Source organism: Lolium rigidum, chromosome 1, assembly GCF_022539505.1.
Source record: "Lolium rigidum isolate FL_2022 chromosome 1, APGP_CSIRO_Lrig_0.1, whole genome shotgun sequence".
Taxonomy (NCBI): domain Eukaryota; kingdom Viridiplantae; phylum Streptophyta; class Magnoliopsida; order Poales; family Poaceae; genus Lolium; species Lolium rigidum.
Window position 1 is genome coordinate 87,192,568 of NC_061508.1, and position 15,525 is coordinate 87,208,092.

Sequence of the window (15,525 nt, forward strand, 5' to 3'; positions counted from 1 at the left end):
ATAAAGAAAAGTCAAGATATCTAGGATTTTTCCATCTCATGTGATCTAATATTTTCCAAAATTGGAGTGCCGCTATTTTTCGTAGTATTTAGTGTAGTTGCTTCATGAAATGAACCCCATCTAGCACTAAAAATTGTTCGAAAAATTTTTGTGAGCACTTTTGTTTGCCATCCCAAGATGGACCTATGTGCAAAAATTTGGGCGCACTATCATGAAGGGGGTTATTGAACTTGCCATCACTTGGTCATTTGTGTTGAAAGCCAGGATAAGTTAGAAAGAACAAAAATGAGAACTTAGGTTTTGTATTTGTTTTCCTGGCAACTAGGGAACATAACATGGCTCTTTGCGTTGGTTTAATATTCTTCTGATAATTCTACATTTTATTTGACTTTTTTTTCAAAATATTGTCAAAATTGGCGACAGGGGTATTCGCAGCAAATGGTTGAATATTGTTCACTGAGTGAAGAAAGGGAGTGGACACGAACTTCCTAGGAGCGAGCCCGCCCGCGCACCCTGCGTAAAGCTCTCCTTACACGGGTCTGGCCCGGCTATGGCTCAGCCTGGAAAGAAGTCATGGGACAAGTTCGGAGTTTTTCCCACTACTGGACTAAAGCGCTTGCGCCATCAGCACGAAATGGAGGGCCAGTATATTCACGACAAAGTTAGGCCGCCACAGGGAAGTTTGTAGCCCCGGCCACACGCCCAGTGTAGTTGAGCTTCGTGTACCACGTTCCGGCCACGCATCACACCCCGAGCTACGTGTCTGAGCGGACAATATAAAAGAATGCCATGGCTGCCGCGGACAGATGGGAGGTTGACGAGGAAAGGAACAAACTGCTTCTTCCCTGGAAACAAACCCTATATCGGTAGAGATGCACCATATACAAACATAACTTCGGGACGTAAGGCTTCGCACAACGTGGCCTGAACCTGGGTAGAAACCTATGCCTCTATGTGATTGTGTGCATCGTCTCGTTCGTGGTTGGTCTCGACGTGCTCCTGGCTCCCGCCGAACTAAAAGGGGAGCTCTATTCCCCGGTGTTGGAATCCATGCCACAACATCTGGCGTACCTGGGGAAATGACGAGATGTGATGGATTTGAAACACATTCTCTCCTCTACCGACACACATCCCCCTAAATTTGAAACACACTTGAAATTACTAGGTGTGCACGGGATGTCCCCACACTGTCTCTGTTCCCCGAAGCACCGCACGCGCGAGTCGTCCGGGATTGCATGGGCGAGACGTGTGACCTCACTTTAAGCAAGAACGAGGTCAAAGTGTTATAAACTCCAATCAATAACGAATAACGAATAACGAAAAAGAAAATCGCAGCGGAACAAGATTCAACGTGGAAAACCTCTCCAACACATGGAGGAAAAACCATGGCGCCAACCAGCAAAACTTCACTATATCGGGAGGTGTTTACAAACACCGTGGGTTATCTTATAATGTGATTAACCCTAACCGGCGGGTTACAAGATTATATAGGCGGTGATGACGATCCGTTACCGGCGACGAGCTTACTCGCTTTTATATGAATTTAGATCATAACATAACATAACACAAATGATTGTTAAAATTCACATACTCGCTCCATCCTAATTCTTCTTGAGTTTGTCCAAATTCAAATGTATCTAAACACTATTTAGTGTATACATACATACAAATTTAGAGTATTTAAAATTTTCTTTTTTTAGAACAGAGGGAGTAGCTTAGTTAGTGGGTAAGGCGAATGACACACCAACCCCCTTCCGCTAGTTGATAAATATGGGGAAGCTCTGGGTGGACAGACACTCACTCGCTCGACCACACACGCTCCAAGTACCAGATCACCAACCAAAGCTAGCGGAGAGGAAGCTCAGAGAGAGGAGGAGGGAGAGCCATGGCGCCCAGCAGCGACATCGTGGCCAACGTGCACAGCGCCATCGACAGCAGCAACAAGACGCTGCTCAAGAGCGACGCCCTGTACACGTACATCCTCAACACCACCGTGTTCCCCCGCGAGCCCGAGTGCATGCGCGACCTCCGCCTCGTCACCGACAAGCACCCCTCGTACGTCCTTTCTCTGCATGCACCTACGCGATCTTGCTTCGGTTTTCTGATCGAGCTACAAATTGCTTCTCTGGATTCAGGGGTTACATGCAGTCGTCGGCGGACGAGGCGCAGCTGCTGGGGATGCTGATCAAGATGGCGGGCGCCAAGAAGACGATCGAGGTGGGCGTCTTCACCGGCTACTCGCTCCTCGCCACCGCGCTCGCCCTCCCAGCCGACGGCAAGGTGGTGGCCATCGACACCGACCGGGACTGCTACGAGGTGGGCCGCCCCTTCATCGAGAAGGCTGGCGTGGCGCACAAGGTGGACTTCCGCGAGGGCCCCGGCCTCGACCGCCTCGCCGAGCTCCTCGCCGAGCAGGAGCAGGAGGACGGCGGGGAGGCGACCTACGACTTCGCCTTTGTGGACGCTGACAAGCCCAACTACGTTAACTACCACGAGCAGCTGCTGCGGCTGGTCCGCGTCGGCGGCACCATCATCTACGACAACACGCTCTGGGGCGGCACCGTGGCCATGCCACTCGGCACGCTCATGTCCGGCCTCGACACTAGGTTCTCCGCCGCCATCAGGGACCTCAACGGCAAGCTCGCTGCCGACCCGCGCGTCGAGGTCTGCCAGCTCGCAATCGCCGATGGCGTCACCATCTGCCGCCGCCTCGTCTGATACGGCCCCGGTGTCACCATCATTCCCCGTGCCACTTAATTTTCATCAGCGCGCGTGTGAAGCGTCTTATGGTTTAATTTTTTCAATAAGGGTATTTTTCTTTTCCTCTCTTTTATTTTATTTTTGCTGTGTGCATCTGTCTTCAAGTATTTCATTGGTGCAGGCGCTAAGTATAATTGGCATCTTCTCGGTATTAATATATTTTCTTTATTAAAAATTTCGGGAGCTGGAATGTTGAGTGTCAGAGTATCAGTCATATGACTCATATATCACCTTGTTGATTACGTAATAGTGCAGTACAAATTTCGGGACCTGTCGTATTTGTCACAGTATCTGCCGCCTTCGTATTCCATTTGATACTAAAATCTATCACGAGACAACATTGCTGATTGATATTTTAGAGATGATAATGCAAAATTTTAGATTTGGAAAAAAAGAGAAACATTTCGTTCTGTCAGAGGCTAGAACTGTCCCGAATCAGATCCTCTAGGGCTCGTTCGGTTGTAATGGAACGAATCCAAACTTGGATCTGAGCCTGACGGGGATTTGGTTGATCCCTGTGCTTCACCCAATCCCTTTGGGGATCAATTATCCTAATCCATGCATTACTTATTTTGTTCGATTATTCCAGATTCCGCACTAAATCCCCGCATGGAAACAGCACAAACGAAGCGGCATCTGCTTGTCTCGATCTCGTGGAAAAAATTCCACGCATCGTGTGGGGAGATAATTTTTTCAAGCCCAGACAGTGAAAAATTGACGGGATGGGCTGGGCTATAATACCGTCCGGGGATAAACGAAGAGCTTAGATTTGCTGGGCTGGAAAATTTACCCCGCCGGGCTGGACAGTCGGGAATCCAGACCAATCCAGGCCGATCCCTGCCTGTTAGGGAGTAAACGAACAAGGCCCTAACGTGTTGAAGTGAAATCACAGAAGAGCAATTCCCTAACTTTCCTTCTTCAAAAACAAAGGATCTGAGTCTAAATTGATTTTAAATAATCTGTCTATTACAAATCTATGTATATAATAACATTCATTACTTGTCACGAAAATTATGAGGTAATTTTTTTTAGTTTATACATTTTATGCTACAGTAACTATCTACAGTAATCACCTGAAAACACAATGCATAATACATACTATCCTGACTTTTCTTCACAAATTTACACTAGCTTACTGGGTGACTTCGTTTCAGCACGTCAGAGGAGCTGGTTCCGAACTGTCCATGTATATATGGCATCCGAGCAGTCTGTCTCCAGGTCAATTGGCTCCTCGGACCAGTTCAGGGCCAGCTTCAAGACCTTATCGCATGCAGCTAACTCTGCTTCTAGTGCGGACGAACAGTTTCACCAGTTATTTGCAGGCTGTAAACAACACCTCACCCTGTTGATTCGCAGTATTATACCTGCACCAATCTGCTTGGCTGCATAAACTCCCATAGTCCCACATGAGAAAATTACAAAAAAATCCATCTTATTTTAGGATAAGGTTTAGAAAGACTGCAAATTTACGTTTCGATCGTACTCAAAAAATCCTGATTGTTTGGTTAGCGCAATTTAACACATTTTTTGACTGACGGGCACGATTTTAATGATCAGGGGTAACAAACGATATACTGTTTTCAATTATGATCATTTTTACAATTTTTTCAGTGGCTACTCAACTTGTCACTCTCTATGTCCCTCAAATACATCGAGAAATCCTCAAAAAAGGAATACGGATGCGCATGCTCAGGCTCCCTGCCGGCCACCGCATGCATGTTGCCCTAAGCCAATAGCGAGTGCGCCCGTTGGTGGCCTTCTCTAGTTAGCATGCGTCGTCCATCTCTGGCACGTGCCGCCAACGGCCTCCCCGCTCTGCGTAGCCACCCCCAACCCGTCGTGCGCCCGTCGATATCCAGACATCGACCCTGAGCACTGGAGACCCTTTTCAAATTCTAGGGCCTCATGTTCCCTCTCTCCCAGGCAATTGAGTTCCCAACCCACGCTCTCGCCTCGATTCCGGCAAGCAGTACCCGTAGGAGGAGATTCTTTAGAACCGCACCGACCATGTGTGAAGCACCAAATTTTCACGACAAGTCTACTGATCCACGCGTTCGTCCTGTTCTAAACGACCAACTTCAAGTGAGATGGCGAGACACCTCCAAAAAACACATGTGTCTATCTAGGAGACCAACCCCTCCAGTATTTTACAGTAGTACTCCCTCCGTCCTAGTGGGTTAGGCATGCACATATCCTTTGGTTGTCAATTTGACAAACACAATATAGATTATAGAATAAAAACATTAGACCATTAGAAAGTATGATATCTAAACTTTTTAATAATATATATACTTTGTATTATGTTGATCAAATTGACAACGTATAGCCTCTCTATATGTGGGACCAACACCGGGACAAAGGTAGTACGCCGGTCCTAGAATTAAGTGTCACGTTAATCTCGTGCTCCCGGCCTTGGGCCAGCGTTGCACGGGGCGCATTGCCGCTTGGGCTCGTGATCGGTCGTCCCGGCCACTGCAGTGTGGCTGACTGGCTGTCGCCTCCTATTTATCAGACAGTATCTGGCCGTCTTCGTGTCCCATTTCTTCCTAATATCCATCACCAAGAGTACATTGCTGATGGATATTTTAGAGAAGATAACACAGAATTTGAGATTCCAACAACAAGGAGGCGATTTGGCAAAAAAAAAAAAAAAAGGAAAAGGAATTTCGATCTCTTGCAGGCGCGGCCGCCAGCTGAAGTTCCAAAATGTAAGTTCAGCAGCAGTGCAATTACGCCGGCGCTGATCACGTGTAACACGTGCCCTACCCTATATCGCGACGCCTGATCGAGTCTTGGAGATAGTCTTCTCTGTTATTTACCCTTTTACCATAGGATATTTGTATCTGAAAAGAGAGTCTCCCCCAGATAGAGTTCTTTGCCAAAACAATTCTTTAGTGAGACTCAGGTGTGTCCCTATTTTATTTTATTATAAGACTAGACATAGTGAGAGTAACTAAGATATGTTGGTGAAATATTATGGTACCCCCTCAATTCGCTATAAAAAATGTCAACATCTATAGAACTCTCCCCGTTTATTTATGTAAGGTGTATAGTTTTTTGAGAAAAAAATTCCGAAATGTAAGGTGCATTGCGTTGCACCACTCTCCTGGCGTAACTTTCTCTCCACATGCGTTATTTGATTTTTGTGCCAAATACTATGCAGCCTGTATTTAGAAATGGACGTCCCAAAATATAAGACCGCCACACATTTTGAATTATAACTTCGGCTAATAATTTAAACAACAAAACATCAGTTATATATAAGGATGGAAATTTTACCCACGGGTATGGGTACCTGCGGGTACCATACCCGCGTGGGCAGACTATGAGTACACTTTTATGCCCATGTTTAGTCCGTTAAATCATGGTAGGGCACATGTATAACTTCGTACCCACGGGTATACCCATACCCTGCTCGTTTATTCTAAATTACTTACGTGACACACTGGCACGTCTAGTTTTGTTGACTTATGAGTTAGAACATGAGAATGTGATTATTATATTTAATTAATTTTTATGTACTCAATTGTCTGTTATTGAGTTGAGATAATTCATTTTTTAATCAAATTTGTTATCGACAAATTTAAAATTGCGGGTGACATGTGTACAATTTAACCTACCCACCGGGTACCCAATGGGTACGGGTACCCGCCGGGTATAGGTAATGGAAACATCTATCATTAGATTCATATTTGAAAGATATTTTCAACGTACGGTATATTTTTTATGTCATATAACTTATATTTATTGGTGAAATTATAGGTCAAATTTTTTGCTTGCAATAAGAAGCGGCCTTACATATAAGAACAGAGGAAGTTTTAGAAATCACATAAAATAATTTTTCATATTGTATGTTTATCAGGATTATAGATATAGTTATTTTTATACTCTTTGTCAAATTTGAAAAGTTTGACAATGATTAAATGTGTGAAGTAAATAGAAACAAAGGGGGTAACATATTATCGAAAGCATAACATGCTTCGGCATGCAATGTCATGTCAACTACGCATATTGGTGACATGCATACTATTGAATGAGTAAAAAGAGGATGATGGTAACATATTGTGTTACCAAGAGAAGATGAATATACATTTTAATAAATTACTACAAGGATTTGGGTCTATTGCAACAACAAAAATTGTCGCAATATATGCCGAATTGTGGCAATATGTACCTATTGCTACAAAATGACTTTCGTTGGCAAGCGTTGCGACTGTACGCATGGTAATAGGTTATCGCAACGAAAACACAATCGTGGCAATAAAATGCGCTATTGCAACAAAAATTCGGGCAATTGCCACAGTTTCCCCCGTGGCAGCACTCACTTGATGCCACAATTTTGTTTATGATGATAGCTTAATGCGACATGCAAATGGATCGTGGCGATTGATAGTTCGTGGCGACAAACATTTTTGGCAATAACCTTTTCCAACGATTCGCATTTCGTGGCGCATGCTCCTCCGTGGCAATAGCCAATCGTGGAAATAACCCTGTGGCAACGACTTTTGTTTTCGTAGCATTAGACGTTTTGCCACGAACCGCTACCATTGTGGCATTAACTTATAGCAGCAAACATTCTCATCGTGGTAACATGAAATTGCAACATACTCCTTTTGGTGGCGCTAAATAGTTATCACAACATCGAAAATGTTTGTAGCCAGAAGCTATTGCGACAATGTAAATTTTCATGGCGATACTCTATTTCAACGAAACTTAGTCTCGTGGCGCAAAATAGTTATCGCGACGAACAAAATATTTGTAGCGAGAAGCTACTGCTACAATGTAAACTTTTGTGGCGATACTATAGTTCTACTGCAACAATGTAAACATTCATGGCGATACTCTATTTCAACAAAACTTAGTTTTGTGGCGGTAAACAGTTATCACAACATGCAGAAAAATTATAGTGACAAGTTTATTGTGACATTATAAAATGCTCCGTCGCAACATCCTAGTGCAACAAAACATGTAGGTGTGACGACCGAGTTTTAACACAACACTATTTTTCCAGGTAATAGCATATTGCAACCGTAAAAAACCCATGCATTCAATTACAAAATTCAAAACCATGTGTATAATATACATATTGATTCATAAAAATCATAACTGTCGTAGAAAATATCTATCAAATGAAACTTATATATAATTTAGCATCCTAATTTAGTGCCAAGACTAATCTATGTCTGTCATCTAGTGTCCAGTCCAGCTAGTTGTTTGGATCCTGCAATCAAGAAATAAAAAAAATGTTATTCAGAATTAACAAAGCATTGAAGTTGTGCACCATTCAGATACATGATTAAGAAGTAAGGATGTTGTGTACCAACAACATCCTGGTAGAATTCACCCTTGTGCCCTTGTGTAGGTAATATCAGAAATTGAGTCAATTGCAGAAGACACGCAATGTATAAAGTAAGTATAAAATGGGAGCGGTGTTTTGGAACATGGGTGCATATGCTCCCTATATTTCGAAATGCATCTTACATATATTTTATATTTTTGAAAAAATTGAAACTAAAAGTTTGCACGTACATCTTCACGTGCTACGTGCTCACAAAATCGTTTCATAAAAAAATGACTTATCATGTGACGTGTATAAAAAAGACAAAATTCAGTGCTGAAAATAATGCTTTTCACAAGATAAACTTTCTCTTTTTTATATAGACCACAGAAAATATTAGTTTTTCGTGAAACTTGACGAACGCACGTATGTTATGGACATGTACATGTAGAATTTTTTGTCCAAATTTTTCGACGTTTCGAAATATGATTTTTTGGTAGAGGGAGCATACGCACCCGGGAGCCGAATTGAATTTCCGGTATAAAATAAAATAAGTTTACCTACAGATGGAAAGCAATCGTATCTTAGTAGAATGGAAGGGATTAGTTTGCACCATATCATCAAGTGTACCAGCGGGAAGCATTATGAAAACGAATTCCCCTAAATTTCATCTTCTTATCCATCATCAAATTTTAGTACTACATTTGCTAGAAGTGTGAGTACAGTGAAAAAGCAGAAAAAGCAATCTCTCTTTCAAAGAAACGGAACAACAAAAAGAACAAGGAACTGAGAATGCACAGTTTGAAGAAATAATACACATCAGTTCGATGAGAACTGAGAAGTCCAAATACGAGCTGACTTGCATCCATAGCTAAGACGAACATTAAGAGGTTGTGCTAATCTATGCGTTGGGATTCAGTAGGAATATAGCGTGATGGGGTTTAGTTAGCCAAGTCAAGGGAATATGGTAAATCCAATAAATCTTCTTTCCAACATTATGATCCTTGGTGAAAATTGCTATTGTATGCATTAGGGTTAACTAAATCTGAACATCAGTATAGACCTTAATGAAGAAAAAAATTAAACATGATATGGCACTTGAACTTGCTTACTGTGTCTTACTCTTACCCTAAAATAAATAAAAATTCAAATGTGACTTCCAAGGAAAGTGAAGGCCTCAGAGAAAGCCCAATTTCAGTTGTCACTACAATTTCATCAGGTTATAATGGAGTTATTTTGTTGCTCTTGTTTAGGATTCTACAATGATGAAAATATTAGAAACTGTGTACAAAAAAGCAAGATCCTAGCATCTAAAAAAATACTAGAATTTCGTATATGGCATGAACATAGCAGTTAACTATTCCATAAACCCCAAAAATTGTCCAGCAGAAGCTATTAGACTTGTCAGTAACATGCCCAGAGATCAAACAAGGAGTGTCAGCCAGAGGTTCATGGGCAATGGCAGATTCAGAGGAGCAGGCGATGAAATTCCCCCTCGAGTTCCCACAGCAGGTTTGAAGATGAAATTATCACTGAATCTTGGTCCTAGGTGCAGGGGCTGACGGCGCGCGTTTAAGGAAGAAGGTGAATAAGGTGGTACAAAAAAAATGGTGGAATATTCTCAAAGGTGCTTTTTTATTGTCTAATTTTAGGGTGTCTCGTCTGCAGGAGTGTTTTTTGGCCCGCAAATCGTGTTTTTTTTTCCGTCATGCATCCACGCATTTACACTTTACAGTTTGAGGGGTCTACTAGAGTTGCTCTTATTTTCATTGGTTTCGGACGCAATTACCACTAGGGGAAGGACGTGTAAGTAGCAAGGAAAAAAATAGCGCGCTATAACAAAATAGCATGGTCTAAAAATACGCTATTAGCATGTTATAGGGTGCTATTAACGCGAATAGCGCGCTATAGCGCCGAAATAGCGTAGCGTCGGCTCTCCAGATATGCTATAACGTGCTATTAGTGTTGGAATGGCGCGCTATTTTTTCCATGGTAAGTAGTGGAAGTTTAGGAAAGTCTGGATCCTCTCCAAACCAATCTGATACTACCTTGATTGTCGTCCCCCAAAAAATCCCACAAATCTCTCTCTTTAAATCTTCCCGATGGTATTCCCTCTCTCAACTCCATGCAACTTCAACGCGAATCGCGCGCCTCTATCATCTCTCCCACGCGGAATGCATGCAGGCAAAAGCTTCAAAAACACTGAAATTTTTCAGCACCGGAGGGAATCACCATGGCGCCAATGACCGGAAAAATTCGTTTTCAAATTGGAAATGTTGGAGCTATAAATACTCCCCTTCTCCCTCGCCATCTCCTCCTCCCCATTTGCTATCTCTGTCTCCGGGTCTGCATCTACAATGGCTGGTCGCCACTATGGGTGCATCAACTGGGATGCCCTCGTCCACAAGGCTGAGGAGGACGCAGATGAGCTGAACTATGAGTAGGAGTAGATCGTACCCGAACCAGGTTAATCGCCTTGTATTCATTTGTTTTTTGCATTAGTTTTTACAATCTATAGCTGATTCGGCATTGGTTTCGTTTTTGCATTCGTTTTTACAATCCATAGCATGTAGAAGTTGAAGTAGAGGGGGACAGGAAGGAGGATGGAGAGGCACTGGAGGAGCGACAGGTAAAATTATCTTTGCGAAACTTACAAACTGTTTGGCATAGAATTTCGTTTTAAAACAACTAGAGTCACTGAAATTGCTTTGTCTTGCGAAGATTGTTAACTATATTTTTTATTACAACAGCAATAAGAGTTCCTTTTTCTTGTTTGTCGGAGTAAACAATGTTCATTTTACTCATGTTGCATGGAGTAACCTGCCGGCTGTACATACTGCTGATTCTTACTTATGGTGGTTACTGCATCTGCATGGTACTGATGGGAATAGTTAAGACGTTGCTGCATGCTGGTTCTTATAGATAATTGCTTGACTTTCTGATTCTTGTAGATTATCACATTTCTACACTGAGTGCTGTAGTACACATATTGCATAGCCATCTTTCCTTGTTGAATTTGTTGAAATCATCTGAGTAGCAGCAACGAGTTTCAAAGTCAAGGCTAATTTTCTTCAAATTATTCTGCAGGTAGCAACAGTACATTGTGAGAAGCAAACTGCCTACGCAATGATTCTATACTTCTAGTGAGAACCGCTCCCGGGGTAATGAGTCGAGGAGTATATTGCTTATAGAAAGGAACGGAGGGAGATAGAGGGAGTATGGAGAACATTTAGCCCAGTAAAAACCGGCTCTAGAATTGATGATATCTTTTATTTGTCAGTTATTGCAGGTTCGATTGTCCGAGTCAAGTCTGAAGCGCTATATTTTGTTTGGAAGCTGTCACGGGAATTTCTGATAGTCTCGAACTAAGAAAACTTGAGAACTGTTCTTAGATTCCTTGAGAGCAAGATATAAGCATGCTTGTACTCGTCACTCCATTACCGGAGTTAGGTGATGCTCAGTAAATATGTGAAATATAAGGTTACGTAGAATTAATGAACATCATACAGTAGTTCAGATTGTGCCCCCCCCCCCCCGTTTGTGGCATTTTAAGTTTATGTCCGAAATTTTAAGCTTAAAATTCAAACTTTCTAAAAAAATGAAAATATTCCAGTAAATCATATACGTTTCATTATCAATTCTGGCAAAATTTGAGCCTATCAGATCACAATTTTTCTGAATAAGAAGCATTTAAAGTTTATATATGCCCAAGTGTTGTGAAACTGTAGCCATCGTGGGGAATATTCCGCCATTGTTTGTGGTTCTTCTGGTCTAGATTTAGTGGTAGATGCTGAAGCCAAGTGACCGTGAAACTACATAACTTCAAGTCAGTGAAGCTGAGTCCGTTCATATACAAGCGGGACACAAATCTGTTACCAACTGAAACCTAGCGAAGTGGTTGTTGACCTGTGATTTTCCCTTGCCGTCCATGGTTCAAACCCTGGGCTGCATGATTTTTGAGTATTTCCTATAATACATCTATAAACCGTGAGTTAAATAAGAAAAAAATAGGAGTGACAAGACAGTGTAGAGAATATCGTTGCAATATGTTGCTCCATTTTTGCAACATAAGGGAATTGTTGGCAAGGCAAAAATCTCCCTATTACAACCAATACATATTTTGTTGCAATAGGAATCCATTTTTTGCAACAAATATTTGCAACTAGCACCACATGTCAGAATTGTTGCAATACAATGTTACCACAAAGATTTTCTTTGTTGCAATACGTAGTCTCTATTGCAATGAAATGACAAATTCACGCAACGCGGCGCAATTGTCGCAATATCGCTACCATATTACAACACTAATGCAGTTTGTGGCAATATGTAGCTTCTGTTGCAACAAAAGTTCTACTTACCGCGACAAAGCAAAACTGTGGCAATATATATAGCCTATTACCGCGACTTGGAATTTTGTGGTAATATCACATTTTATTGCAACAAAATATGGTCATTGCAATAAATTTCGTTGCAATAGACCGAAATTCCTGTAGTGGAGTCATCTGTGATACTACCTATTTGATAGTACTAAGCAGTCTAAGCCTTTTGCAATACATAGTTTTAGCATGTTTTCATAGGATAAATTAAACTATATAATCAATATATTATTGCACAACTTTCTATCAAATTTTATTCTAAAATTAAGAGTGAATTCCACATTTTTATCCTACAGTTATGCATTTGTGACACATATAATCCTATTTAATGTAACTCTTACAAAAGTATCTCATCTAGGAGCCTTTAAACACTATTTTACCTAGGTTTAGCATTTTGCTTGCTTTTGTTAGATAGAACCTCTGTGTTTCTTTGATCTGCCACGAAAAAATGTGTATATATTGAAGGGCTTCATCCATGATTATGCCTATATTTATCTTATCAAACTGTTTCATTCCTCGTCCCCATGCGGATATTTTTAAACGACGGTCGTCACCTCACACATGACTTAGGAATGCGCACCACTCAATGATTCACTCTTATGTTAAGAATCTAAGGATATGCAGAGGATAAATGCATAAGGTCTCACGGGTGCTACACACCCCCATACTTGGAAAAAAAAACTCAAAAAAGGTTTTAAAAAATTGAAATTTTTCTGGAATCAAAGATGATCAGGTATTGTACTCGTATAAAATATTTCTCTAGGGAATTACTTTCATTGTATCCTGAGTAAAAAAGCAAAATTGAAACACCCCATGATCAGGTACTATTCACTTTATATTCGTCATAATTTTGTTTTTTTGCCACGAAGACCATGGGAATCATTTCTTTTCCAAACATTTTTTTACGAGTTCAAATTTGATCACTCTTGGTTTTCAGGAAGGTTCATTTTTTTGGCCTTTTGAAATTATTACAAATTTTGGGTGTATGAGGTGTGTAGCACTCGAGAGCCAAAAGTCCGCGTTATATGCAGAGGTCCTATAAGCCCGGACTTGCATGACACCGGGTGTACGATTACTCTTAATCCTTAACAGATCTTGATTGGCTCGAGTGTGAAACTACTCACAATGTGAAGTATTATAAACTAGTATTATGTGCATAAATACATAATACATGTATACGATACCATCCCCACAATAAGATAGTATTATAGTTTCATCATATATATTTAATATTTTATAGAATCTCAATGCAAATTTGTGTACATGATATATTTGAAATTAATATTTCTATCACTTTCACCTCTTACTTCATTAATTGGTGTATCATATTTTTACCAACATGGCATACATGATATCACTAATGATATTTTCATTGTGGTTAGTGTAAATGTAGCTCAGTGGTCCACTACATCTGTGTCGCTATTTCATTCTAAAACTCGATCGGATCGATTATTAATTTTTTAGTATGCATGTCGCAGCATACAGCGACGACCTGGCCAGCACGGGACCGAGGACGAGGACACCAAGGTTATCGTTCTAGCCACCACCACGTGGAACACGAGGCGAGCCACATTCATCGGTAGTTTTTTCCAGTTTCCGAATTGATGCTATAAGCGAAATCGTGATCACAAGTACTAACTGCTAACAAATACAGAGTATTCTTCTAACAAATATGGAGTACCCTCTCTGTACTAAGTGCTAACAATCGTTTCTGTGAGAGACGGGGAGGTGACTTGGGTTCCCTTCTCCCCGTCGGTGTAGCCGCTAATATGTCTTGCCGCATGCAGCCTTAAGGTTATGGACGCACGGTAGATTTTCGGTCCTTATCGATGGGAGGGCATCGTTTTAAAATTGTGTTTTTTCTCTGTCTGTTTAGAGTTTATGTTTTTTTTTTTAGAACAGTTTATGTTTTATTTGGAAAAACGTGGTGGTGGCGAATCCCTTGAGATGGAATTCATTCCTCCTGTCTAGCCACGCCGAAAGGACACGTGAATGTTTGTCTACGGCAAATCTCGCTGGATTTGGTCCATATTTATTCTGATTTAGGTACGCATCACTTCATCAGCAAAGGTTGCTGCTCTCTTGCGTTGGTTCTTTATTGCCTTAGCACGACAACTTCTCGTCTGTTTACTATAACGTTAATAAACTCTACTACAAAAATATTTGCCATGCTTCAATGAGGGAGGAGCGAGAACGACAGCGGTACAAAAATCTGAGACAGAGGGAGATGGAAGAGGTCAGCAACATCAGTGGCATTACAAAAATCTGAGACTGAAATAACATAATTAGATCAAGCAAAGCAACTATACTGCACTAACCCCCTCCCCTGTGAATCTCCCCGCGAGCGCCACTGGGGGAAACCTAGTGCTGCCGCACCTAACCCCTACTCCTCACCTCCCTCCCCTCACCGCCACCGGAGGGCACAACCGAGCAAAGCCCGTGCGAGGCGAGGCTTCTCCTCCTTCCCGGATTGTAAGGGGCGGCGTGGGGCGGCCCTCCATGGCTGGGACGCAGGGTCTATGGAGGTCTCCGGTGGTAGGGTCGATCAGGTCCGGCGGCGGCTGCGACGATGTAGGGAGGTGGTGGTGCCGTGCTGCAGCGGTAGCGTCTGGTCGGTGGTGGTGGATGGCGTGCGGCTGCGAGAAAGGATGTCGGAAACGACGTCCTTTTTCTCCTGTTGGGTGCTGATCTGGAGGCGAGTTCGTCCTGGAGGCTCGTGGCGCGACACATGGCAATGTAGGCGGTGGCAACGGTAGTAGGGCAGGCTATGGGGGCAATGGTGCAGCACCGTAGCAGTTGGAGCCTTACGGGCCAGATCTGGGTCCAGTCGGGCCTGCGGGGCCTAGTGTGATCCTGCTATCGCGTCTTGTCAGTAACCGCCTCTGGTGGTGGAGGGCGGACTCCTCCGATTAGATGTCGCGCACTTGCCTATCTCCTCCGATCCGTTGGCCATGCGGGGTGTTGGTCCTCATGCCATGGTCCTGGGTTCGCGATTGCCGGGTCGTTAGTCCTAGGTGGTGGGTCGCACGGGTGGATCTTCGGCGAGCACCATGGTGACGATGGTGTATGCATCGTTTCGTTTGGTCCGTGTGGGCGGCAATGGGTGCCGCA

At 42.4% G+C, this 15,525-nt stretch overlaps 1 protein-coding gene across 1 annotated transcript; it reads left to right on the forward strand.

Annotated features, from left to right (window-relative positions):
* The first annotated feature begins 1,883 nt into the window (after positions 1-1,883).
* Positions 1,884-2,718, forward strand: LOC124677161 (tricin synthase 1-like). Its single transcript, XM_047213164.1, has 2 exons — positions 1,884-2,055; positions 2,136-2,718. Exons 1-2 carry the CDS (start codon positions 1,886-1,888, stop codon positions 2,716-2,718), a joined length of 753 nt encoding a protein of 250 aa, XP_047069120.1. The 5' UTR covers positions 1,884-1,885.
* Positions 2,719-15,525: the final 12,807 nt, after the last annotated feature.